This window comes from Oncorhynchus clarkii, chromosome 27 (genome assembly GCF_045791955.1).
Source record: "Oncorhynchus clarkii lewisi isolate Uvic-CL-2024 chromosome 27, UVic_Ocla_1.0, whole genome shotgun sequence".
Lineage (NCBI taxonomy): Eukaryota > Metazoa > Chordata > Actinopteri > Salmoniformes > Salmonidae > Oncorhynchus > Oncorhynchus clarkii.
In genome coordinates this window covers 46,946,876-46,974,375 of record NC_092173.1, presented here as the reverse complement: position 1 = coordinate 46,974,375, position 27,500 = coordinate 46,946,876, and the positions used below count along the sequence as shown (strand labels likewise).

At 44.3% G+C, this 27,500-nt stretch overlaps 1 protein-coding gene across 1 annotated transcript in view; it reads right to left on the bottom strand.

The window, feature by feature from the left end:
- Positions 1-27,500, bottom strand: part of LOC139385837 (teneurin transmembrane protein 4) — a 523,395-nt gene that overhangs the window by 97,329 nt on the left and 398,566 nt on the right. The window contains exons 26-30 of the mRNA XM_071131087.1: positions 19,312-19,413; positions 18,869-19,045; positions 17,318-17,724; positions 16,905-17,096; positions 523-695 (exon numbers count right to left, since the gene is read on the bottom strand). Of these exons, the coding sequence (XP_070987188.1) occupies positions 523-695; positions 16,905-17,096; positions 17,318-17,724; positions 18,869-19,045; positions 19,312-19,413 (1,051 nt within the window). The remainder of the gene's footprint in view (positions 1-522; positions 696-16,904; positions 17,097-17,317; positions 17,725-18,868; positions 19,046-19,311; positions 19,414-27,500) is intronic.

Below are 27,500 nucleotides of genomic sequence, written 5' to 3'. Positions count from 1 at the left end.
ACAGCGGTAGGATCGACAGTCCTCTCTACATAACAGTGGTAGGATCGACAGTCCTCTCTACATAACAGTGGTAGGATCGACAGTCCTCTCTACATAACAGCGGTAGGATCGACAGTCCTCTCTACATAACAGTGGTAGGATCGACAGTCCTCTCTACATAACAGTGGTAGGATCGACAGTCCTCTCTACATAACAGTGGTAGGATCGACAGTCCTCTCTACATAACAGTGGTAGGATCGACAGTCCTCTCCACATAACAGTGGTAGGATCGACAGTCCTCTCCACATAACAGTGGTAGGATAGACAGTCCTCTCTACATAACAGTGGTAGGATCGACAGTCCTCTCTACATAACAGTGGTAGGATCGACAGTCCTCTCTACATAACAGCGGTAGGATTGTTTCCCCCCCTCTCACAGTAAACTGTGATTGTAAACTCTTATTGGCTGAGCACCTTTTCCCCTCAGTACAAGGTTTAATTTATATTCCAATGATAGATTCATTAAACAGAACAGCTAACTCACCCTGCATGAGCATGTAGAAGGTTCCAGAAGCAGACAGGTTGGTGGTGATGGTGACGTCTTCCTTGCCGGAGCCCTCTGCCTGCACCCTGACGGAGCTGTCTGTGTCGGTACGATAGCTGCTAACCAGGCCAGTAGGGTAGGTCACGTTGGTCAGACGGCCATAGCTGTCATACCTGAGGACAGAAGAGACATTATAATAGAATAGTTCTTAGTAAGCAGGTCAGACAGGAGAATAGAATAGTCCTTAGTATAACAGTGGTAGGATCGACAGTCCTCTCTACATAACAGTGGTAGGATCGACAGTCCTCTCTACATAACAGTGGTAGGATCGACAGTCCTCTCTACATAAGTGGTAGGATCGACAGTCCTCTACATAACAGTGGTAGGATCGACAGTCCTCCACATAACAGTGGTAGGATCGACAGTCCTCTACATAACAGTGGTAGGATCGACAGTCCTCCATATAACAGTGGTAGGATCGACAGTCCTCTCTACATAACAGTGGTAGGATAGACAGTCCTCTACATAACAGTGGTAGGATAGACAGTCCTCTACATAACAGTGGTAGGATCGACAGTCCTCCACATAACAGTGGTAGGATCGACAGTCCTCTACATAACAGTGGTAGGATCGACAGTCCTCCATATAACAGTGGTAGGATCGACAGTCCTCTCTACATAACAGTGGTAGGATCGACAGTCCTCTCTACATAACAGTGGTAGGATCGACAGTCCTCTCTACATAACAGTGGTAGGATCGACAGTCCTCTCTACATAACAGTGGTAGGATAGACAGTCCTCTCTGTTTCTGAAAACACCAAAAAAGGAAAGAAGCAGGAAAGCAGAGAGAATATGAGTGTCATATAATACTCACTGCAACAAGGTGAGAAATCACACACCTTTTTCTCCACTTTTAGACAGGAGTTTATTATCTTAAAAGATTAGTGATATAAATGTAATCTCATCACATTACACAGTCTATGAAACATGAGCGCTGAGTGATTCACACACACGCACGCATGCACACATACACACACGCGTGCACACACACACACACACACACACACGCGTGCACACACACACACACACACACGCACGCATGCACACATACACACACACACACACGCACACACACACACACACACACGCTGTCAGAGTCACCACGTTAGTTTCCCCACTTTGCAAATCAGTGGGTTCGTCATGTACAGAGAGAACAGGAGTGGTCTGACGACCTCCTTGGTCCCCGAGTAGCAGATTGGAGCACATCAGCATGGAATAATTGAAACATCCCTCAGCTTGTCTGCCAGTCAGTCCTCCACAATGTTAGAGTGAGTGGATGGTACATTACTTAGAATGAGGATGTTAATCTGTGGCTGTGAATGCAGATGGGAGACAGGAGATGAGGACGTTAATCTGTGGCTGTGAATGCAGATGGGAGACAGGAGATGAGGACGTTAATCTGTGGCTGTGAATACAGATGGGAGACAGGAGATGAGGACGTTAATCTGTGGCTGTGAATACAGATGGAAGACAGGAGATGAGGACGTTAATCTGTGGCTGTGAATGCAGACGGGAGACAGGAGATGAGGACGTCAATCTGTGGCTGTGAATGCAGATGGGAGACAGGAGATGAGGACGTTAATCTGTGGCTGTGAATGCAGATGGGAGACAGGAGATGAGGACGTTAATCTGTGGCTGTGAATACAGATGGAAGACAGGAGATGAGGACGTTAATCTGTGGCTGTGAATGCAGATGGGAGACAGGAGATGAGGACGTCAATCTGTGGCTGTGAATGCAGATGGGAGACAGGAGATGAGGACGTTAATCTGTGGCTGTGAATACAGATGGGAGACAGGAGATGAGGACGTTAATCTGTGGCTGTGAATACAGATGGAAGACAGGAGATGAGGACGTTAATCTGTGGCTGTGAATGCAGACGGGAGACAGGAGATGAGGACGTCAATCTGTGGCTGTGAATGCAGATGGGAGACAGGAGATGAGGACGTTAATCTGTGGCTGTGAATGCAGATGGGAGACAGGAGATGAGGACGTTAATCTGTGGCTGTGAATACAGATGGGAGACAGGAGATGAGGACGTTAATCTGTGGCTGTGAATACAGATGGGAGACAGGAGATGAGGACGTTCATCTGTGGCTGTGAATGCAGATGGGAGACAGGAGATGAGGACGTTAATCTGTGGCTGTGAATGCAGACGGGAGACAGGAGATGAGGACGTCAATCTGTGGCTGTGAATGCAGATGGGAGACAGGAGATGAGGACGTTAATCTGTGGCTGTGAATGCAGATGGGAGACAGGAGATGAGGACGTTAATCTGTGGCTGTGAATACAGATGGGAGACAGGAGATGAGGACGTTAATCTGTGGCTGTGAATACAGATGGGAGACAGGAGATGAGGACGTTCATCTGTGGCTGTGAATGCAGACGGGAGAGCAGAGTACTACCTGGTGTTGAGGACATTTTGTGTCCTAAATAGCACCCTATTCCCTACTTTTCACCAGGGCCAGTAGAGCTTTGATAGTGCACTATTTAGAGAATAGGGTACCGTTTGGGAACAGCTTTTGTTGCCTGCTGTAATAACTAACAGGTTAATAAATTATATTAACAGGGGACAGTTTCTATAGTTCCCTCAGCACTTCCTCGGCTGATATCAAATATCCCATGTGGAAAAGGAGAGTGGGAGAGAAATCATATCCTTCAGATAAATAAAGACTAGTGGAGATTCTGGGGTGATAATGATTATCTTCACTCGTACTGAACACTCTAGGGTTACATACAGAGTACTGAACACTCTGGGGTTACACACAGAGTACTGAACACTCTGGGGTTACACACAGAGTACTGAACACTCTAGGGTTACACACAGAGTACTGAACACTCTAGGGTTACACACAGAGTACTGAACACTCTAGGGTTACATACAGAGTACTGAACACTCTAGGGTTACACACAGAGTACTGAACACACTAGGGTTACATACAGAGTACTGAACACACTAGGGTTACACACAAAGTACTGAACACACTAGGGTTACATACAGAGTACTGAACACACTGGTTGTCTGACCTCTGCACTATAAAGGGATACGGTGTCATTTGGGACACACAAATCTCTCTCCTGTCAATTACAGGGGTGAAGACAGAAACACTAGTCACTGAGCCAGTAGATCCACATCCCTGGTTTCACCCCCGAGCCAGTAGATCCACATCCCTGGTTTCACCACTCTGAGCCAGTAGATCCACTTCCCTGGTTTCATCACTGAGCCAGTAGATCCACTTCCCTGGTTTCACCACTGAGCCAGTAGATCCACTTCCCTGGTTTCACCCCTGAGCCAGTAGATCCACTTCCCTGGTTTCACCCCTGAGCCAATAGATCCACTTCCCTGGTTTCACCCCTGAGCCAGTAGATCCACATCCCTGGTTTCACCACTGAGCCAGTAGATCCACATCCCTGGTTTCACCCCTGAGCCAGTAGATCCACTTCCCTGGTTTCACCCCTGAGCCAGTAGATCCACTTCCCTGGTTTCACCACTGAGCCAGTAGATCCACTTCCCTGGTTTCACCACTGAGCCAGTAGATCCACTTCCCTGGTTTCACCACTGAGCCAGTAGATCCACTTCCCTGGTTTCACCACTGAGCCAGTAGAGCCACTTCCCTGGTTTCACCACTGAGCCAGTAATTTTGCTGCTCAATTTGATCATTAATCATCCAATCCTGTCATCTTATTCTATTGCAACATGCGCTTTTGCAATCAGAGAGGGAGAACCCTTTCTTTGTAGACCTTCGTCTAAATGCAACCTGCTTCACACTACCTCCTTCACACTACCATGTCTATGAGCTGCCTTTCTCTGAGCTGGAGGGCAGGTAGGGCCAGGGAGACTGGGGATGGGGAGGCAGCTGGGGCAGGGGACAAGGGCCAGGGAGACTGGGGATGGGGAGGCAGCTGGGGCAGGGGACAAAGAGTCTGGGGAGGGAGCTGGGGCAGGGGCCAGGGAGACTGGGGAGGGAGGGAGCTGGGGCAGGGGACAAGGGCCAGGGAGACTGGGGATGGGGAGGGAGCTGGGGCAGGGGACAAGGGCCAGGGAGACTGGGGAGGGGGAGGGAGCTGGGGCAGGGGACAGAGAGTCTGGGGAGGGAGCTGCGGCAGGGGACAAGGGCCAGGGAGACTGGGGATGGGGAGGCAGCTGGGGCAGGGGACAAGGGCCAGGGAGACTGGGGAGGGGGAGGGAGCTGGGGCAGGGGACAAGGGCCAGGGAGACTGGGGATGGGGAGGCAGCTGGGGCAGGGGACAAGGGCCAGGGAGACTGGGGAGGGGGAGGGAGCTGGGGCAGGGGACAGAGAGTCTGGGGAGGGAGCTGCGGCAGGGGACAAGGGCCAGGGAGACTGGGGATGGGGAGGGAGCTGGGGCAGGGGACAAAGAGTCTGGGGAGGGAGCTGGGGCAGGGGCCAAGGAGACTGGGGAGGGAGGGAGCTGGGGCAGGGGCAGGGGACAGAGAGTCTGGGGAGGGAGCTGCGGCAGGGGCCAGGGAGACTGAGGATGGGGAGGGAGCTGTGGCAGGGGACAGAGACTGGGTAGGGAGGGAGCTGGGGCAGGGGACAGAGAGACTGAGGATGGGGAGGGAGCTGGGGCAGGGGACAGAGAGACTGAGGATGGGGAGGGAGCTGAGGCAGGGACTGTATGTCCTGTATGGGTAGTTGTGAAATGCATAAGATACAATATAGTATAGTATATAATATAGCATAAAGTATAATATAATATAGCATAGTATATAATATAGTATATAGTATAATATAGCATAGTATATAATATAGTATATAATATAGTATATATTATAATATAGCATAGTATATAATATAGTATATAGTATAATATAGCATAGTATATAACAGAGTATATAGTATATTATAGTATATAATATAGTATATAGTTAAATATAGTATAGTATATAACATAGTTTGGTATATAACATAGTATATAATATAGTATATAATATAGTATAGTATATAAAATAGTATAATATAGTATATAGAATTATATAGTATATAGTATAATATAGTATAGTATATATTATAGTATAATTATTTTTGGAATGTACTCGGCTGGCTGAAGCTTTAGTCCTAGTGTAAACCTCTGTCTCTACCCACTAGCTAAATTCGTAGTTGTTGCTTTATATGAGAATTACCGGAAGCTAAAGTCCTCGTGTTACTGGGTCAGAATGAAAGCTCTGAGAATTACTGGAAGCTAAAGTCCTCGTGTTACTGGGTCAGAATGAAAGCTCTGAGAGTTACTGGAAGCTAAAGTCCTCGTGTTACTGGGTCAGAATGAAAGCTCTGAGAGTTACTGGAAGCGAAAGTCCTCGTGTTACTGGGTCAGAATGAAAGCTCTGAGAGTTACTGGAAGCTAAAGTCCTCATGTTACTGGGTCAGAATGAAAGCTCTGAGAGTTACTGGAAGCTAAAGTCCTCGTGTTACTGGGTCAGAATGAAAGCTCTGAGAATTACTGGAAGCTAAAGTCCTCGTGTTACTGGGTCAGAATGAAAGCTCTGAGAATTACTGGAAGCTAAAGTCCTCGTGTTACTGGGTCAGAATGAAAGCTCTGAGAATTACTGGAAGCTAAAGTCCTCGTGTTACTGGGTCAGAATGAAAGCTCTGAGAATTACTGGAAGCTAAATTCCTAGTGTTACTGGGTCAGAATGAAAGCTCTGAGAGTTACTGGAAGCTAAAGTCCTCGTGTTACTGGGTCAGAATGAAAGCTCTGAGAGTTACTGGAAGCTAAAGTCCTCGTGTTACTGGGTCAGAATGAAAGCTATGATAATTAATTCACCCTCAGGTCCCACACTGACCTGACCTAATAGTCTGATCTTTGACCCTCAGGTCCCACACTGACCTAATGGTCTGACCTTTGACCTCAGGTCCTACACTGACCTAATTGTCTGATCTTTCACCCTCAGGTCCCACACTGACCTACACTGACAAGCATTTCGCTACACTCGCAATAACATCTGCTAACCATGCGTATGTGACCAATAACATCTGCTAACCATGCGTATGTGACCAATAACATCTGCTAACCATGTGTATGTGACCAATAACATCTGCTAACCATGCGTATGTGACCAATAACATCTGCTAACCATGTGTATGTGACCAATAACATCTGCTAACCATGTGTATGTGACCAATAACATCTGCTAACCATGTGTATGTGACCAATAACATCTGCTAACCATGTGTATGTGACCAATAACATCTGCTAACCATGCGTATGTGACCAATAACATCTGCTAACCATGCGTATGTGACCAATAACATCTGCTAACCATGCGTATGTGACCAATAACATCTGCTAAACATGCGTATGTGACCAATAACATCTGCTAACCATGCGTATGTGACCAATAACATCTGCTAACCATGTGTATGTGACCAATAACATCTGCTAACCATGCGTATGTGACCAATAACATCTGCTAACCAAGTGTATGTGACCAATAACATCTGCTAACCATGTGTATGTGACCAATAACATCTGCTAACCATGTGTATGTGACCAATAACATCTGCTAACCATGTGTATGTGACCAATAATATCTGCTAACCATGTGTATGTAACCAATAACATCTGCTAACCATGTGTATGTGACCAATAACATCTGCTAACCATGCGTATGTGACCAATACAATTTTATTTTATTTGGTCTGACCTTCGAGCACAAATCCTCCCTTCAGCTTCACATACTGTGTAGGCCTTAATCCTTCACTACATGTATAATGCACACTGAGTGTACAAAACATTAGGAACACCTTCCTAATATTGATTTGCACCCCCTTCTGCCCTCAGAACAGCCTCACTTTGTCCGGGCATGGACTCTACAAGGTGTCAATAGTGTTCCACAGGGCATGGACTCTACAAGGAGTCAATAGTGTTCCACAGGGCATGGACTCTACAAAGAGTCAATAGTGTTCCACAGGGCAGGGACTCTACAAGGAGTCAATAGTGTTCCACAGGGCACGGACTCTACAAGGAGTCAATAGTGTTCCACAGGGCACGGACTCTACAAGGAGTCAATAGTGTTCCACAGGGCAGGGACTCTACAAGGAGTCAATAGTGTTCCACAGGGCACGGACTCTACAAGGAGTCAATAGTGTTCCACAGGGCACGGACTCTACAAGGAGTCAATAGTGTTCCACAGGGCAGGGACTCTACAAGGAGTCAATAGTGTTCCACAGGGCAGGGACTCTACAAGGAGTCAATAGTGTTCCACAGGGCATGGACTCTACAACGAGTCAATAGTGTTCCACAGGGCAGGGACTCTACAAGGAGTCAACAGTGTTCCACAGGGCAGGGACTCTACAAGGAGTCAACAGTGTTCCACAGGGCAGGGACTCTACAAGGAGTCAATAGTGTTCCACAGGGCACGGACTCTACAAGGTGTTGAAAGCGTTCCACAGGAATGCTGGCCCGTGTGGACTCCAATTCTTCCCCACAGTTGTGTCAAGTTGGCTGGATGTCCTCTGGGTGGTGGACCATTCTTGATACACACAGGAAACTGATGAGTGTGTAAAACCCAGCAGCGTTGCAGTTCTTGACACAAACCGGTGCGCCTGGCACCTACTACCCCGTTCAAAGGCACTTAAATATTTTGTCTTGCCCGTTCACCCTCTGAATGGCACACAGACACAATCCACGTCTCAGTTGTCTCAAGGCTTAAAAATCCTTCTTTAACCGGTCATCCTCCCCTTCATCTACACTGATTGAAGTGGATTTAACAAGTGACATCAATAAGGGATCATAGCCTTCACCTGGATTCACCTGGTCAGTCTATCTCCTGGAAAGACATAAACTGATGGTTTTATACTCAGCGTATATACAGTAGGTCCTATACACACACAGGGGAGAGAGTTGATACTATATGAACAGAGACTGTTGGTACTATTTATTAGGGTCTGTTTTGTAGGTAGTGTGCGGTAGAGGAGAAAAAACACTTGAGTGTTCTTTACAGAGATCAGTCATGCCGTGTTAGCCCAGTAGGGCCCAAGGTCGACCCATTGAATAGTATGAAAACACATTTCAAATCGAGATCCAATTAGCGGAGAACCTTGAAACCGAGCACCTATTCTATAACATATTATCTCTATTATATATTGGACCTGTTGAAAGAGGACAGTTGTGTTCTATAGGATACTATAGCAAATGGATAGGGACCACACAGGTCAATCAGATTGTCCTTCCTGTGTGTGTGTGTGTGTGTGTGTGTGTGTGTGTGTGTGTGTCTGTGTGCCTGCATGCATTTTTGTCTGTGTGTGCGCACGCGTGTGTGTTTGTGTGTGTGTTTGTGTGTGTGCGTGCATGCGTTTTTGTCTGTGTTTGTGTGTGTATATGTGTGTGCGTGCATATGTGTGTGCGCACGTGTGTGTTTGTGTGTGTGTTTGTGTGTGTGTGTGTGTTTGTGTGTGTGTGCGTGCGTATGTGTGTATGTGTTTGCGTATGTGTGTGTGTGTGTGTGTGTGTGTTTCTGTGTGTGTGTTTCTGTGTGTGTGTGTGTGTGTGTGTGTGTGTGTGTTTCTGTGTGTGTGTGTTTCTGTGTGTGTGTGTGTGTGTTTGCGTGTGTGTGTGTTTCTGTCTGTGTGTGTGTGTGTGTGTGTGTGTTTGCGTGTGTGTGTGTGTTTCTGTGTGTGTCATTCATCATTGTGATGATAATCCAACTGATTGACTGTTGAGAAATTTGTTCCAGGTGGATGATGGGATACCTCATCTCTGACACACCAATCAGAGGGCTCCGTTTAATCTACACTGATGTTTAACACCTACGTGTGATGTGGCTGTCATCTGAAATGGGCATTATTGAACACAACAAGTAGAATGAATGGCACCCTATTCCCTTCATAGTGCAGTACTTTTGACCAGGGCCCATAGGGTAGTAGTGCACTACGTAGGGGGGGGGGGGGGGGGGGTAGGGTACAATTTGGGATGCATGCCTATATCTATCGACCTAGCAGTGCCATGGAGGACAGCTCTGCCTGTGGGCAGTGACAGACTCACCGAGTGGTTGGACCTACTGTCCAATAGTCTTCCTTTTGTATTTCTCTGAAACGGCTGATGATGTAATTATCACGTTGCAGCACGACCCTGTCAGCCACAGTACGAAACCTGATATGGGCGTTTTACAACACTGAGGATGGAAACGATTTAACAGCAGGAAGCACTTAACTTAGAGGGACATCCATTGAAGATGTTTGGGGGGAAAAAATGAATATCTACCATTAAACATGTTTTCATATCTACCATTACACATGTTTTCATATCTACCATTACACATGTTTTCATATCTACCATTACACATGTTTTCATATCTACCATTAAACATGTTTTCATATCTACCATTAAACATGTTTTCATATCTACCATTACACATGTTTTCATATCTACCATTAAACATGTTTTCATATCTACCATTAAACATGTCTTCATATCTACCATTAAACATGTTTTCATATCTACCATTAAACATGTCTTCATATCTACCATTAAACATGTTTTCATATCTACCATTAAACATGTCTTCATATCTACCATTAAACATGTTTTCATATCTACCATTAAACATGTCTTCATATCTACCATTAAACATGTTTTCATATCTACCATTAAACATGTTTTCATATCTACCATTAAACATGTCTTCATATCTACCATTAAACATGTTTTCATATCTACCATTAACTACCATTAAACATGTCTTCATATCTACCATTAACTACCATTAAACATGTCTTCATATCTACCATTAAACATGTCTTCATATCTACCATTAAACATGTTTTCATATCTACCATTAAACATGTTTTCATATCTACCATTAAACATGTTTTCATATCTACCATTAAACATGTTTTCATATCTACCATTAAACATGTCTTCATATCTACCATTAACTACCATTAAACATGTCTTCATATCTACCATTAAACATGTCTTCATATCTACCATTAAACATGTTTTCATACCTACCATTAAACATGTTTTCATATCTACCATTAAACATGTCTTCATATCTACCATTACACATGTTTTCATATCTACCAATAACTACCATTAAACATGTCTTCATATCTACCATTAAACATGTCTTCATATCTACCATTAAACATGTTTACATATCTACCATTAAACATGTTTTCATATCTACCATTAAACATGTCTTCATATCTACCATTAAACATGTCTTCATATCTACCATTAAACATGTTTACATATCTACCATTAAACATGTTTTCATATCTACCATTAAACATGTCTTCATATCTACCATTAAACATGTTTTCATATCTACCATTAAACATGTTTTCATATCTACCATTAAACATGTCTTCATATCTACCATTAAACATGTTTTCATATCTACCATTAACTACCATTAAACATGTCTTCATATCTACCATTAACTACCATTAAACATGTCTTCATATCTACCATTAAACATGTCTTCATATCTACCATTAAACATGTTTTCATATCTACCATTAAACATGTTTTCATATCTACCATTAAACATGTTTTCATATCTACCATTAAACATGTTTTCATATCTACCATTAAACATGTCTTCATATCTACCATTAACTACCATTAAACATGTCTTCATATCTACCATTAAACATGTCTTCATATCTACCATTAAACATGTTTTCATACCTACCATTAAACATGTTTTCATATCTACCATTAAACATGTCTTCATATCTACCATTACACATGTTTTCATATCTACCAATAACTACCATTAAACATGTCTTCATATCTACCATTAAACATGTCTTCATATCTACCATTAAACATGTTTACATATCTACCATTAAACATGTTTTCATATCTACCATTAAACATGTCTTCATATCTACCATTAAACATGTCTTCATATCTACCATTAAACATGTTTTCATATCTACCATTAAACATGTCTTCATATCTACCAATAACTACCATTAAACATGTCTTCATATCTACCATTAAACATGTCTTCATATCTACCATTAAACATGTTTACATATCTACCATTAAACATGTTTTCATATCTACCATTACACATGTTTTCATATCTACCATTACACATGTTTTCATATCTACCATTACACATGTTTTCATATCTACCATTAAACATGTTTTCATATCTACCATTACACATGTTTTCATATCTACCATTAAACATGTCTTCATATCTACCATTAAACATGTTTTCATATCTACCATTAAACATGTTTTCATATCTACCATTACACATGTTTTCATATCTACCATTAACTACCATTAAACATGTTTTCATATCTACCATTAAACATGTCTTCATATCTACCATTAAACATGTTTTCATATCTACCATTACACATGTTTTCATATCTACCATTACACATGTTTTCATATCTACCATTACACATGTTTTCATATCTACCATTACACATGTTTTCATATCTACCATTAAACATGTTTTCATATCTACCATTAACTACCATTAAACATGTTTTCATATCTACCATTAAACATGTCTTCATATCTACCATTAAACATGTTTTCATATCTACCATTAAACAGGTCTTCATATCTACCATTAAACATGTGTACATGTCTATTGACTTCATTTCACTGACTATAGCGTAACTCTTAGCTAACTTATAGGGCTTCTCCTCAATACAGTCCGTTACTCCGTTACTTCTGATTGATATGAGAGGCAATAGGATAACATCCTGTCTCGTACAGGTCCGACATGTCTGATTGATATGAGAGGCAATAGGATAACATCCTGTCTCGTACAGGTCCGACATGTCTGATTGATATGAGAGGCAATAGGATAACATCCTGTCTCGTACAGGCCCTACATGTCTGATTGATATGAGAGGCAATAGGATAACATCCTGTCTCGTACAGGTCCGACATGTCTGATTGATATGAGAGGTAATAGGATAACATCCTGTCTCGTACAGATCCTGCATGTCTGATTGATATGAGAGGCAATAGGATAACATCCTGTCTCGTACAGGTCCTACATGTCTGATTGATATGAGAGGCAATAGGATAACATCCTGTCTCGTACAGGTCCGACATGTCTGATTGATATGAGAGGCAATAGGATAACATCCTGTCTCGTACAGGTCCTACATGTCTGATTGATATGAGAGGCAATAGGATAACATCCTGTCTCGTACAGGTCCGACATGTCTGATTGATATGAGAGGCAATAGGATAACATCCTGTCTCGTACAGGTCCTACATGTCTGATTGATATGAGAGGCAATAGGATAACATCCTGTCTCGTACAGGTCCGACATGTCTGATTGATATGAGAGGCAATAGGATAACATCCTGTCTCGTACAGGTCCTACATGTCTGATTGATATGAGAGGCAATAGGATAACATCCTGTCTCGTACAGGTCCGACATGTCTGATTGATATGAGAGGTAATAGGATAACATCCTGTCTCGTACAGATCCTGCATGTCTGATTGATATGAGAGGCAATAGGATAACATCCTGTCTCGTACAGGTCCTACATGTCTGATTGATATGAGAGGCAATAGGATAACATCCTGTCTCGTACAGGTCCGACATGTCTGATTGATATGAGAGGCAATAGGATAACATCCTGTCTCGTACAGGTCCTACATGTCTGATTGATATGAGAGGCAATAGGATAACATCCTGTCTCGTACAGGTCCGACATGTCTGATTGATATGAGAGGCAATAGGATAACATCCTGTCTCGTACAGATCCTGCATGTCTGATTGATATGAGAGGCAATAGGATAACATCCTGTCTCGTACAGGTCCTACATGTCTGATTGATATGAGAGGCAATAGGATAACATCCTGTCTCGTACAGGTCCGACATGTCTGATTGATATGAGAGGCAATAGGATAACATCCTGTCTCGTACAGGTCCTACATGTCTGATTGATATGAGAGGCAATAGGATAACATCCTGTCTCGTACAGGTCCGACATGTCTGATTGATATGAGAGGCAATAGGATAACATCCTGTCTCGTACAGGTCCTACATGTCTGATTGATATGAGAGGCAATAGGATAACATCCTGTCTCGTACAGGTCCGACATGTCTGATTGATATGAGAGGCAATAGGATAACATCCTGTCTCGTACAGGTCCGACATGTCTGATTGATATGAGAGGCAATAGGATAACATCCTGTCTCGTACAGGTCCTACATGTCTGATTGATATGAGAGGCAATAGGATAACATCCTGTCTCGTACAGGTCCGACATGTCTGATTGATATGAGAGGCAATAGGATAACATCCTGTCTCGTACAGGTCCTACATGTCTGATTGATATGAGAGGCAATAGGATAACATCCTGTCTCGTACAGGTCCAACATGTCTGATTGATATGAGAGGTAATAGGATAACATCCTGTCTCGTACAGATCCTGCATGTCTGATTGATATGAGAGGCAATAGGATAACATCCTGTCTCGTACAGGTCCTACATGTCTGATTGATATGAGAGGCAATAGGATAACATCCTGTCTCGTACAGGTCCGACATGTCTGATTGATATGAGAGGCAATAGGATAACATCCTGTCTCGTACAGGTCCTACATGTCTGATTGATATGAGAGGCAATAGGATAACATCCTGTCTCGTACAGGTCCGACATGTCTGATTGATATGAGAGGCAATAGGATAACATCCTGTCTCGTACAGATCCTGCATGTCTGATTGATATGAGAGGCAAAAGGATAACATCCTGTCTCGTACAGGTCCTACATGTCTGATTGATATGAGAGGCAATAGGATAACATCCTGTCTCGTACAGGTCCGACATGTCTGATTGATATGAGAGGCAATAGGATAACATCCTGTCTCGTACAGGTCCTACATGTCTGATTGATATGAGAGGCAATAGGATAACATCCTGTCTCGTACAGGTCCGACATGTCTGATTGATATGAGAGGCAATAGGATAACATCCTGTCTCGTACAGGTCCTACATGTCTGATTGATATGAGAGGCAATAGGATAACATCCTGTCTCGTACAGGTCCGACATGTCTGATTGATATGAGAGGCAATAGGATAACATCCTGTCTCGTACAGGTCCTACATGTCTGATTGATATGAGAGGCAATAGGATATTTAGAAAATATGTTTCCTCATTTTTTTTTAAACCGCATTGTTGGTTAAGGGCTTGTAAGTAAGCATTTCATAGTAAGGCCTACAACTGTTGTATTCTTCGCATATGACAAATACAATGTGATTTGATTTGAATTACACCCTGTCTCGTACAGGTCCTTTTTGTCTGATTGATAAGAGAGGTGATTGATAAGAGAGGCAATATGATAGCCCCCCACCTTCAAACTAAATTAAAGCCACCCAACTTCCAACTAAACTAAAGCCACCCACCTTCCAACTAAACTAAAGCCACCCACCAGCCAACTAAATTAAAACCACCCACCTTCCAACTAACCTAAAGTCAACCACCCCCCATACCAGTCAACTAAACTAAAGCCAACCACCAACCAGCCAACTAAACTAAAGTCACTCACCTTCCAACTCTACTAAAGCCACCCACCAGAGCCAACTAAACTAAAGCCACCCACCAACCAACCAACCAACCAACGAAACTAAAGTCACACACCTTCCAACTAAACTAGTCACCCACCAGCCAAATAAACTAAAGCCACCCACCAGCCAACTAAACTAAAGCCACCCACCTCCCAACTAAACTAAAGCCACCCACCTCCCAACTAGACTAAAGCCACCCACCAGCCAACTAAACTAAAGCCACCCACCAGACAAATAATTAAAGCCACCCACCCGCCCACCAGCCAACTAAACTAAATTCACCCACAAACCAACTAAACAATAGCCACCCACCCACCAGCCAACTAAACTAATGTCACCCACCTTCTAACTATATTAAAGCCAACCACCAGCCAACTAAACTAAAGCCACACACCTTCCAACTAAACTAGCCACCCACCCACCAGCAAACTAAACTAAAGCAACCCACCAGCCAACTAAACTAAAGCCATCCACCTACCTCCCAACTAAAGTAAAGCCACCCACCAGCCAACTAAACTAAAGCCAACCACCAGCTAAATAATTAAAGCCACCCACCAGCCAACTAAACTAAAGCCAACCACCAGCCAAATAATTAAAGCCACCCAGCAGCCAACTAAACTAATATCACCCACCTTCTAACTAAACTAAAGCCACCCACCCACCAGACAACTAAACTAAAGTCACCCACCTTCCAACTAAACTAGTCACCCACCAGCCAACTAAACTAAAGGCACCCACCTTCCAACTAAACTAAAGCCACCCACCCACAAACTAAACTAAAGCCACCCACCCAAACTAAACTAAAGCCACCCACCTCCCAACTAAACTAAAGCCACCCACCAACCAACTAAACTAAAGCCACCCACTAGCCAACTAAACTAAAGCCACCCACCCACCATCTAAACTAAAGTCACCCACAAACCATCTAAACTAAAGTCACCCACCCACCAACTAAACTAAAGTCACCCACCAACCAACTAAACTAAAGCCACCCACCAGCCAACTAAACTAAAGCCACACATCTTCCAACTAAACTAGTCACCCACCCACCAGCCAACTAAACTCAAGCCACACACCTTCCAACTAAACTAGCCACCCACCTACCAGCCAACTAAACTAAAGCCACCCACCTACCAGCCAACTAAACTAGCCACCCACCCACCAGCCAACTAAACTAGCCACCCACCCACCAGCCAACTAAACTAAAGTCACCCACCAGCCAACTAAACTAAAGTAATCCACCAACCAACTAAACTAAACTCACTCACCTACCAACTAAACTAAGTCACCCCCCTACCAACTAAACTAAGTCACCCCCCTACCAACTAAACTAAGTCACCCCCTACCAACTAAACTAAGTCACCCCCTACCAACTAAACTAAGTCACCCCCTACCAACTAAACTAAGTCACCCCCCTACCAACTAAACTAAGTCACCCCCCTACCAACTAAACTAAGTCACCCCCCTACCAACTAAACTAAGTCACCCCCTTGCTCAACTTTTAGTGTTACTTTGAAACAGACACCAATGATTCTAGCTCTGAGGCAAGCCAAGTGATGGGATCCATAGTAACATGATGTTATCCAGAAAAAAAGATTTTTTTTTTGGGGGGGGGGGGGGGGGGTTGTCAGAGAAAAGACCATTAAGAATTCAGCTTTGATCTAACGCAGCTACTGCAAAGCCTTAGTCTGTAATCAACTCAGCTGGGAGCCTGGCACATAGATTTTTGTACTGAAATTGCTTTGGGATGCAGGTGTGTTTGGGGTAAACAAAATATTTTGTTTACTTACTCATAGAAGGTGGTCCATCCGTTGTTGTTACTCTTCGTAGCCAGTAATGAGGAGCTCCCGTGATAGGTCATCGTAGCCAGCTCCTGCCCCTGAGCAGCGATGGTCTTCAGGGCGTTGTTGGTCCCAATGGTGAACCAGAAAGTCTGTCCATCAGGCACCATCAACCACAGAGGCATGCCTGTTGTATCCCTCCTGATCAATCAATCAATTCATTCATCAAACTTCATGTACAGTGTATATAGCATATTTCTGACAGCAAATGCAGTTGAAAGTGCTTAACGAATAAACTAATAAAAGGTGAGAAAAAAAAAAGTTTTCTAGACAAACATAAAACTAAGATAACAATTCAATTAGTAAAATAGCAGACTAGTGTAGCAACAAAACAGATACATGAATAGATAAAGGCAGGACACCTGATCGTCACTATGTTGTTGTTCTGATCCGTGATGCTGGCCAGGTCTCCCTCTCCGGAGTAGGTCAGGTTATAGATGTCATCCCCAGTGGTCAGACTCTGAGTATAGATGTGACTACCATTGGAGTCAAAGAGATAGAGTTCATCGCTAATCGGGGAGGAGACCTCGTACATGCTCAGTGGGTTCAGGTAAGGCTTGTTCCGTCTGACGGAGCGAATACGGATGTTGCCAAGGTCGGCGACGAAGAGTTCACCGTCAGGGGAGACAGCCAATGACGACGGGGCGTTGACTCTGGCATCTTTTGCGTAGCCATCGTCGCCGGAGTAACAGTCACAGTTAGCGTCGTTGTTACAGTCACAGCCGCTGGGCGCCCCGGCCACCAATGAAATCTCTCCGTTGGTGGACACCTGAAATAAACAGGAAATGTTTACATCCGAGTAAAAGATGCTCCGTCTTGTCCGGACAGAGAGTATTACAGTGCGTTCAACGATCATGATCATTGCAAGTAAAACAGTAAAACAGTACAATAGTAGTCTAGGTAATCAATCAATCAATCAAATATATTTACAAAGCCCTTTTTACGTCAGCTGATATCTCAAAGTGCTGTACAGAAACCCAGCTTAAATCCCCAAACAGCAAGCAATGCAGGTGTAGAAGCACGGTGGCTAGGAAAAACTCCCTAGAAAGGCAGGAACCTAGGAAGAAACCTAGAGAGGAACCAGGCTATGGGGGGTGGCCAATTCTCTTCTGGCTGTGCCAGGTGGAGATTATGGTGCGTCACTTGAGTGGGTTGAGTCACTGATGTGATCTTCCTGTCTGGGTTGGTAGAGATACTCTTAATGATCAGCTATGAAAAGCAAACTGACATTTACTCCTGAGGTGCTGACTTGCTGCACCCTCGACAACTTCTGTGATTATTATAATTTGACCATGCTGGTCATTTATGAACATTTGAACATCTTGGCCATGTCCTGTTATAATCTCCACCCAGCACAGTCAGAAGAGGACTGGCCACCCCACATAGCCTGGTTCCTCTCTAGGTTTCTTCCTAGGTTTTGGGCTTTCTAGGGAGTTTTTCCTAGCCACCGTGCTTCTACACCTGCATTGCTTGCTGTTTGGGGTTTTAGGCTGGGTTTCTGTACAGCACTTTGAGATATCAGCTGATGTAAGAAGGGCTATATAAATACATTTGATTTGATTCTAACAGATTATAAAGGGTTATCTTGTGAGACTGGATAAGTCCAGGTACGATGGACCCAGATAAGTCCAGGTACGATGGACCCAGATAAGTCCAGGTACGATGGACCCAGATAAGTCCAGGTACGATGGACCCAGATAAGTCCAGGTACGATGGACCCAGATAAGTCCAGGTACGATGGACCCAGATAAGTCCAGGTACGATGGACCCAGATAAGTCCAGGTACGATGGACCCAGATAAGTCCAGGTACGATGGACCCAGATAAGTCCAGGTACGATGGACCCAGATAAGTCCAGGTACGATGGACCCAGATAAGTCCAGGTAAAAGTAAGAAGTTGTTTCTCTATCTCACCTGTCTCACACGGTTGATCTTCTTCTCGTCTGACTCAGAGATATACAGGATGCCATTGTGAGAGACGGCGAGAGCGTTGGCCGACTCCAGGGTGGCGTGGACGGCCACCTTGCTGACCAGGAAGTGGTCCAGGCCGGGCACCTGGCAGTGCATGGGCCTCCCTGCCACGATACGCACCTGGTGGTTACAATTGACATTTGAATCATTTAAATGTAACAGACGGTCTAACACTCTTATCCAGAGGGAATTACAATCAGCGCATTCAACTAAGGTCAGTGTATTCAACTAAGGTCAGTGTATTCAACTAAGGTCAGTGTATTCAACTAAGGTCAGTGTATTCAACTAAGGTCAGTGTATTCAACTTACGTAGGTAAAACAACCACATATCACAATATTTTCAAGTAAAGTCTAGTACAGTACAGTCTAGTGTTTTGTTTCCTCACCTGGTGGTTCTCAGAGATCTGCAGTACCACATTGTTATCCAGGACATACAGAGAGTTATCCATGGGACTGACAGCCAGGTCTGTGGGCCACTCCAGACGCACCTACAGAGGAACAGACACACAACATACAGAGAGTTATCCATGGGACTGACTGAGAGGTCAACAACAGACAGTAGAGATGTGAGGAGAGGTCAACAACAGACAGTAGAGATGTGAGGAGAGGAGGCAGTAGAGATGTGAGGAGAGGTCAACAACAGACAGTAGAGTTGTGAGGAGAGGAGACAGTAGAGCTGTGAGGAGAGGAGGCAGTAGAGATGTGAGGAGAGGAGACAGTAGAGATGTGAGGAGAGGAGACAGTAGAGATGTGAGGAGAGGAGACAGTAGAGATGTGAGGAGAGGAGACAGTAGAGATGTGAGGAGAGGAGACAGTAGAGATGTGATAAGAGGTCTGGGAGGTGAGTGGACCACTCCAGATACACCTGAGGGGGGGGGAGACAGACAGACAGACAGACAGACAGACAGACAGACAGACCATGTGAGGACAGGTGCTTCAGGTCCAAAACTGAAAGCATGTTTGTATCGATCAACACATTTTTCACATTCATTTGAGAGGAAAACAAAAGCCTGGGGGGGTGCAACAAGAGTTGTTGAGAAGCATTTATAGGACTGGTAGATAGCTGGATGTTTTCAACACTATCTCATAACAGCTCCACAGGCCTGGGAGCTCATTTAGGGAGGAGATATACTATAGCCACACCTCAGCCCTCCACCCCTCACAGTGGATGTCTCTCTCAGCTGTGGGTCATTAATTTGTTAATGGAAAAAAACACGGCAGGAGGTAAAGTCCTTGAAGAGAAAATGGAGGACTAACCCCCCCCCCCCCACACACACACACCACCACCACAAGTGGAGGACTACTTATGGAATGAAAGGCACTGCTCACCTCCAGCCTCCCAAATTATGACTTATTGTTATGAAAATAATCCCCCCCCCCCCAACCACCCCCACACACGCCTCTCTGAGGAGAGCAATATGAAGCGTCGTATTTCAATAGCAGGGCTGAGAACAGCAAAAAGGAAAAGAGGCCTTCATTTACTGGGCATTTCTCGATGCCCGGACAGTTTATCACATGAGGGCTGGATGATTCCTCATCCTACAACTGGGAAATAGGACAAAGCAGGATCAAATTACCTTGCAATTACTACACCTGAGTAACCTTTCATAGTGGGTTGGTTAATACAATGTTCACAAACCTCCAACCTCAGAAAACGATTGGGGAGCAATCCGTAAAGTATCAACTAATATGTTAACATAGTGGTAAATTATGTTATGAACTTGGCTTCGTCAAAACAGAAATCTACATTCAATTTATTAAGAGAATACTTTGAAGGGTATTTTATAGACTGTGTATAACAACAACAACAACAACAACAACAACAACAACAACAACAAAACACACAGAAGGTGAAAATCCTGCAGAATTCAACACTGTGAGAGACAATATACATCACGGTGACTTGTCTATAGAGGAAGATACAGGGTTTTGATTTGGTCACAAAGTGGGTTCAACCTTCAACTGACAATAGTTGAACAATACATCAGCAAAAAACATAGATGAAAAACTTAAAACCGCTGACTTGTGGATGAAAATGGCCCGGGGGAAATTGTTTCTAACTGATAAATGTGAAATAAGCTCAGGATGCCACGTTAAATTCCACTTCACAAGCTGATCCCAACAGCTCTGCCTGCCTGCATTCTACAAGCCTCCAGCCTCCAATAAAAACACAGATAGCTAGAACTCCCCAACCCATCCCAACCCCAACATAAATAGCTAGGCCTCCCCCAACCCAATCCCCTTTCCGCAATCCCAACCCCAACATTAAGAGCTAGGCCTCGCGAACCCATCCCCTTCCCCCCATCCCAACCCCAACATAAATAGCTAGACCTTCCCCCCAACCCCAACATAAATAGCTAGACCTTCCCCCCAACCCCAACATAAATAGATAGACCTTCCCCCCCAACCCCAACATAAATGGCTAGACCTTCCCCCCCAACCCCAACATAAATAGCTAGACCTTCCCGCCCAACCACAACATAAATAGCTAGACCTTCCCCCCAACCCCAACATAAATAGATAGACCTTCCCCCCCAACCCAGGGTAGCCTAGTGGTTAAAGCGTTGGACTAGTAACCGGAAGGTTGCAAGTTCAAACCCCCGAGCTGACAAGGTACAAATCTGTCGTTCTGCCACTGCCACTGTTCCTAGGCAGTTAACCCACTGTTCCTAGACCAGTTAACCCACTGTTCCTAGACCAGTTAACCCACTGTTCCTAGGCAGTTAACCCACTGTTCCTAGACCAGTTAACCCACTGTTCCTAGGCAGTTAACCCACTGTTCCTAGACCAGTTAACCCACTGTTCCTAGGCAGTTAACCCACTGTTCCTAGACCAGTTAACCCACTGTTCCTAGACCAGTTAACCCACTGTTCCTAGGCCGTCATTGTAAATAAGAATTTGTTCTTAACTGACTAGTTAAATAAAGGTAAATCAAAAATATATAAAAAACAACATACAGTGGCTTGCGAAAATATTCACCCCCTTGGCATTTTTCCTATTTTGTTGCATTATAACCTGGAATTAAAATAGATTTTTTGGGGGGGGTTTGTTTCATTTGATTTACACAACATGCCTACTACTTTGAAGATGCTAAATATTCTGCAAGTCTCTTGGGGTATGTCTCTACAAGCTTGGCACATCTAGCCACTGGGATTTTACCCATTCTTCAAGGTAAAACTTCAAGTTGGATGGGTTCCACTTGTGTACAGCAATCTTTAAGTCATATCACAGATTCTCAATTGGATTTAGGCCATCCCAAGACATTTAAATGTCTTAAACTACTCAAGTGTTGCTTTAGCAGTATGCTTAGGGTCATTGTCCTGCTGGAAGGTGAACCTCTGTCCCAGTCTCAAATCTCTGCAAGACTGAAACAGGTTTCCTTCAAGAATTTCACTGTATTTAGTGCTATCCATCATTCCTTCAATTCTGACATGTTTCCCAGTACCTGCCAATGAAAAACATCACCACAACATGATGCTGCCACCACCATGCTTTACTGTGGGAATGGTGTTCTCTGGGTGATGCGAGGTGTTGGGTTTGCACCAGACATAGCATTTTCCTTGATTCCTCAATTTTAGTCTCATCTGACCAGAGTGCCTTCTTCCATATCTTTGGGGAGTCTCCCACATGCCTTTTGGCAAACAGCTAACGTGTTCTTTCAGCAATGGCTTTTTTTCTGGCCACTCTCTTTCTGGCCTCTCTTCAGTAAAGCCCAGCTCTGTGGAGTGTATGGCTTAAAGTGGTCCTATGGACAGATACGCCAATCTCCGCTGTGGAGCTTTGCAGCTCCTTCAGGGTTATTGTTGGTCTCTTTGTTGCTTCTCTGATTAATTCCCTCCTTGCCTGGTCCGTGAGTTTTGGTGGGCAGCCCTCTCTTGGCAGGTTTTTTGTGGTGCCATATTCCTTCAATTTTTTAATAATGGATTTAATGGTGCTCTGTGGGATGTTCAAAGTTTCTAATATTTTTTTATAACCCAACCCTGATCTGTACTTCTCCACAACTTTGTCCCTGACCTGTTTGGAGAGCTCCTTGGTCTTCATGGTGCCGCTTGCTTGGTGGTGCCCCTTGCATAGTGGTGTTGCAGACTCTGGGGCCTTTCAGAACAGGTGTATATATACTGAGATCATGTGACAGATCATGTGACAATTAGATTGCACACAGTTGGACTTTATTTAACTAATTATGTGACTTCTGAAGGTAATTGTTTGCACCAGATCTTATTTAATGGCTTCATAGCAAAGGGGGATAATAAATATGCACGGACCACTTTTCAGTTTTGTTTTTGTTTTTTTGAAACAAGTAATTTTTTACATTTCACTTCACCAATTTGGACTATTTTGTGTCCATTACATGAAATACAAATAAAAATATATTTAAATTACAGGTTGTAATGAAACAAAATAGGAAAAATGCCAAAGGGGATGAATACTTTTCCAAGGCACTGTAAATTGCTAGGCCTACCCCCCAACCCCAACATAAATAGCTAGACCTTCCCCCCCAAACCCAACATAAATAGCTAGACCTTCCCCCCCAACCCCAACATAAATAGCTAGGCCTCCCCCAACCAACCCCAACATAAATAGCAAGGCCTTCCCAGAACCCCAACATAAATAGCAAGGCCAACCCAACCCCAACATAAATAGCAAGGCCAACCCAACCCCAACATAAATAGCAAGGCCAACCCAACCCCAACATAAATAGCAAGGCCTTCCCCCAACCCCAACATAATTCCATACGGTACCCTATTCCCAATGTAGTGCCTTATGGTCCCTGGTCAGTTCTAGCACACTACATAGGAATAGGGTGCCGTTGTGGACGCAGCTTCAGCCTCCCAACACAGCAGGTCCCAGGAAAAGACTTCCTGGAGAATGTTTGCCGACCGATGACATGCGTCGGCTGAGGTATACCCAGCCAGTCAGCCTGTCCACACACATCCCTCATTTTGGGGGCGCAATCAGTTCCGTCTTGACTCAAACTTTGTGCTCAGTCATCATTCCCAGCCTCTGGGCTGCTTTCAGATCTCCTTGCTAGGTCTGGCATGGCACCCTATTCCCTATGCAGGCCCTGGTCAAAGGCAGTGCACTATATAGGGAATGGGGTGCCATTTCAACCAGCACTGAGCTGGGGATGTCTGACATCCTATAACCATTCTCCCTCCTCAATCCCTCCAGACAGAGGGAATTTATACAGTAAGACATAGGTTGGCGCCCGCATAGGGAATAAGGTGCCATTTCAACCAGCACTGAGCTGGGGATGTCTGACATCCTATAACCATTCTCCCTCCACAATCCCTCCAGACAGAGGGAATCTATACAGTAAGACATAGGTTGGCGCCCGCATAGGGAATAAGGTGCAATTTGGGATGCATCCCTACACTACCTCTAGGTACCCCCTCTACTCTTCTCTCTCCTCATCCTCTCTCTTCCTCACAACAAACAGGACAGACAGAGACAGAAACAGACAGACCGACAGACCGACAGACCGACAGACAGACAGACAGACAGACAGACAGACAGACAGACAGACAGACAGACAGACAGACAGACAGACAATGAGACAGACAGAGACAGAGACAGAGACAGAGACAGAAACAGACAGACAGACAGACAGACAGACAGCGATACAGACAGAGACAGAGACAGACAGAGCAGAAAATGTATTGACTCTGGGAATGAGAGGAGGACGAGGAGGAGAAGGAGGGGAGGATTTAACATTTCTTAAAACCTATTTCCTGTCAACACTGGTGGTTGAATATTTAATGAGTGTGGATCTGGCGAGGCAGAGGAAGCTGATGAGGCTCAGGAGAGATGAGATGGTATATGCTGCCTGGCTGGCTGAAAAGGGGTTTTCACACCGACAGACCGCCCAGAGATGAGTGATGAGATGGATCGTTCTCCAGACCCTCTTCCTCTCTTCACACATTCTGTAACTCAAGCACACCCCGCACCACCTACCCCCTGACTACAACCTCAGACACCAACACAGAGACAGACGGTCACTAAAACTGAACCCTTTAAAACCATCTAGTTGTATTATAACTCTCTGGGTGATGAACTCCCTCTGATACCATCTAGTTGTATCATAACTCTCTGGGTGATGAACTCCCTCTGAAACCATCTAGTTGTATCATAACTCTCTGGGTGATGAACTCCCTCTGAAACCATCTAGTTGTATCATAACTCTCTGGGTGATGAACTCCCTCTGAAACCATCTAGTTGTATCATAACTCTCTGGGTGATGAACTCCCTCTGATACCATCTAGTTGTATCATAACTCTCTGGGTGATGAACTCCCTTTAAAACCATCTAGTTGTATCATAACTCTGGGTGATGAACTCCCTCTGATACCATCTAGTTGTATCATAACTCTCTGGGTGATGAACTCCCTCTGAAACCATCTAGTTGTATCATAACTCTCTGGGTGATGAACTCCCTCTGAAACCATCTAGTTGTATCATAACTCTCTGGGTGATGAACTCCCTCTGAAACCATCTAGTTGTATCATAACTCTCTGGGTGATGAACTCCCTCTGATACCATCTAGTTGTATCATAACTCTCTGGGTGATGAACTCCCTCTGAAACCATCTAGTTGTATCATAACTCTCTGGGTGATGAACTCCCTTTGATACCATCTAGTTGTATTATAACTCTCTGGGTGATGAACTCCCTCTGAAACCATCTAGTTGTATTAGTAAGTTATCTTGTTTGACAATAGCCTGGCCGTTCACCATGAGCTTTTCCTCCAGATTCTGCTCTTATCAATGTGATGCTTGTCTAGAGAAAATGAGTAATCCTCCACTATGTCTGAATACCCTGTCTGAGTACCCTGTCTGAGTACCCTGTCTGAATACCCTGTCTGAATACTCTGTCTGAGTACCCTGTCTGAATACCCTGTCTGAGTACACTGTCTGAATACCCTGTCTGAATACCCTGTCTGAGTACACCGTCTGAATACCCTGTCTGAATACCCTGTCTGAGTACCCTGTCTGAGTACCCTGTCTGGATACCCTGTCTGATTACCCTGTCTGAGTACCCTGTCTGAATACCCTGTCTGAGTACCCTGTCTGAATACCCTGTCTGAATACCCTGTCTGAGTACCCTGTCTGATTACCCTGTCTGAGTACCCTGTCTGGATACCCTGTCTGATTACCCTGTCTGATTACCCTGTCTGAATACCCTGTCTGAATACCCTGTCTGAGTACCCTGTCTGATTACCCTGTCTGAATACCCTGTCTGATTACCCTGTCTGAATACCCTGTCTGAATACCCTGTCTGAGTACCCTGTCTGATTACCCTGTCTGAATACCCTGTCTGAGTCCCCTGTCTGATTACCCTGTCTGAATACCCTGTCTGAGTCCCTGTCTGAATACCCTGTCTGAGTACCCTGTCTGAGTACCCTGTCTGGATACCCTGTCTGAATACCCTGTCTGAATACCCTGTCTGAATACCCTGTCTGAGTACACTGTCTGATTACCCTGTCTGAATACCCTGTCTGAGTCCCTGTCTGAATACCCTGTCTGAGTACCCTGTCTGAGTACCCTGTCTGGATACCCTGTCTGAATACCCTGTCTGAATACCCTGTCTGAGTACCCTGTCTGAATACCCTGTCTGAATACCCTGTCTGAATACCCTGTCTGAATACCCTGTCTGAGTACACTGTCTGAATACCCTGTCTGAATACCCTGTCTGAGTACACCGTCTGAATACCCTGTCTGAGTACACTGTCTGAGTACCTTGTCTGAGTACACTGTCTGAGTACACTGTCTGAATACCCTGTCTGAGTACCCTGTCTGAGTACACTGTCTGAATACCCTGTCTGAATACCCTGTCTGAATACCCTGTCTGAGTACCCTGTCTGATTACCCTGTCTGTATACCCTGTCTGGATACCCTGTCTGAATACTGTGTCTGAATACTGTGTCTGAATACTGTGTCTGCATCTGAAATGGCACCCTATTTACTATATAGTGCACTACTATTGAACAAAGCCCTATGAGCCCTGTGTAAAAGTAGTGCACTACTATTGAACAAAGCCCTACGAGCCCTGTGTAAAAGTAGTGCACTACTATTGAACAAAACCCTACGAGCCCTGTGTAAAAGTAGTGCACTACTATTGAACAAAGCCCTACGAGCCCTGTGTAAAAGTAGTGCACTACTATTGAACAAAGCCCTACGAGCCCTGTGTAAAAGTAGTGCACTACTATTGAACAAAGCCCTACGAGCCCTGTGTAAAAGTAGTGCACTATCAGATTTGAACTGAACTAAACGAGCGTCATCATTGTCACAACAGTTTTGATAAAGCGTTCTGTCTGAAGCGTTCTGTCTGAAGCGTTCTGTAACACCCTTGAAGTGGGAATGTGGTAATGTAATCTTGATCCAGGACATGATTTTCCCTGCTATATAACTTTGAACTCAGCAGAGGACTGGGGGAGAATATTTGTTTTCAAAACAAGACTTCAAGACCATAGACCCCTAGCGCCTTTGTAAAAACACATTAACAAGATTTCTCGCCGGAGTCAAACTATTAACCTTGTGGATAACAACAACAAAAACGGTTAGGAAAACAGAGGCCTAA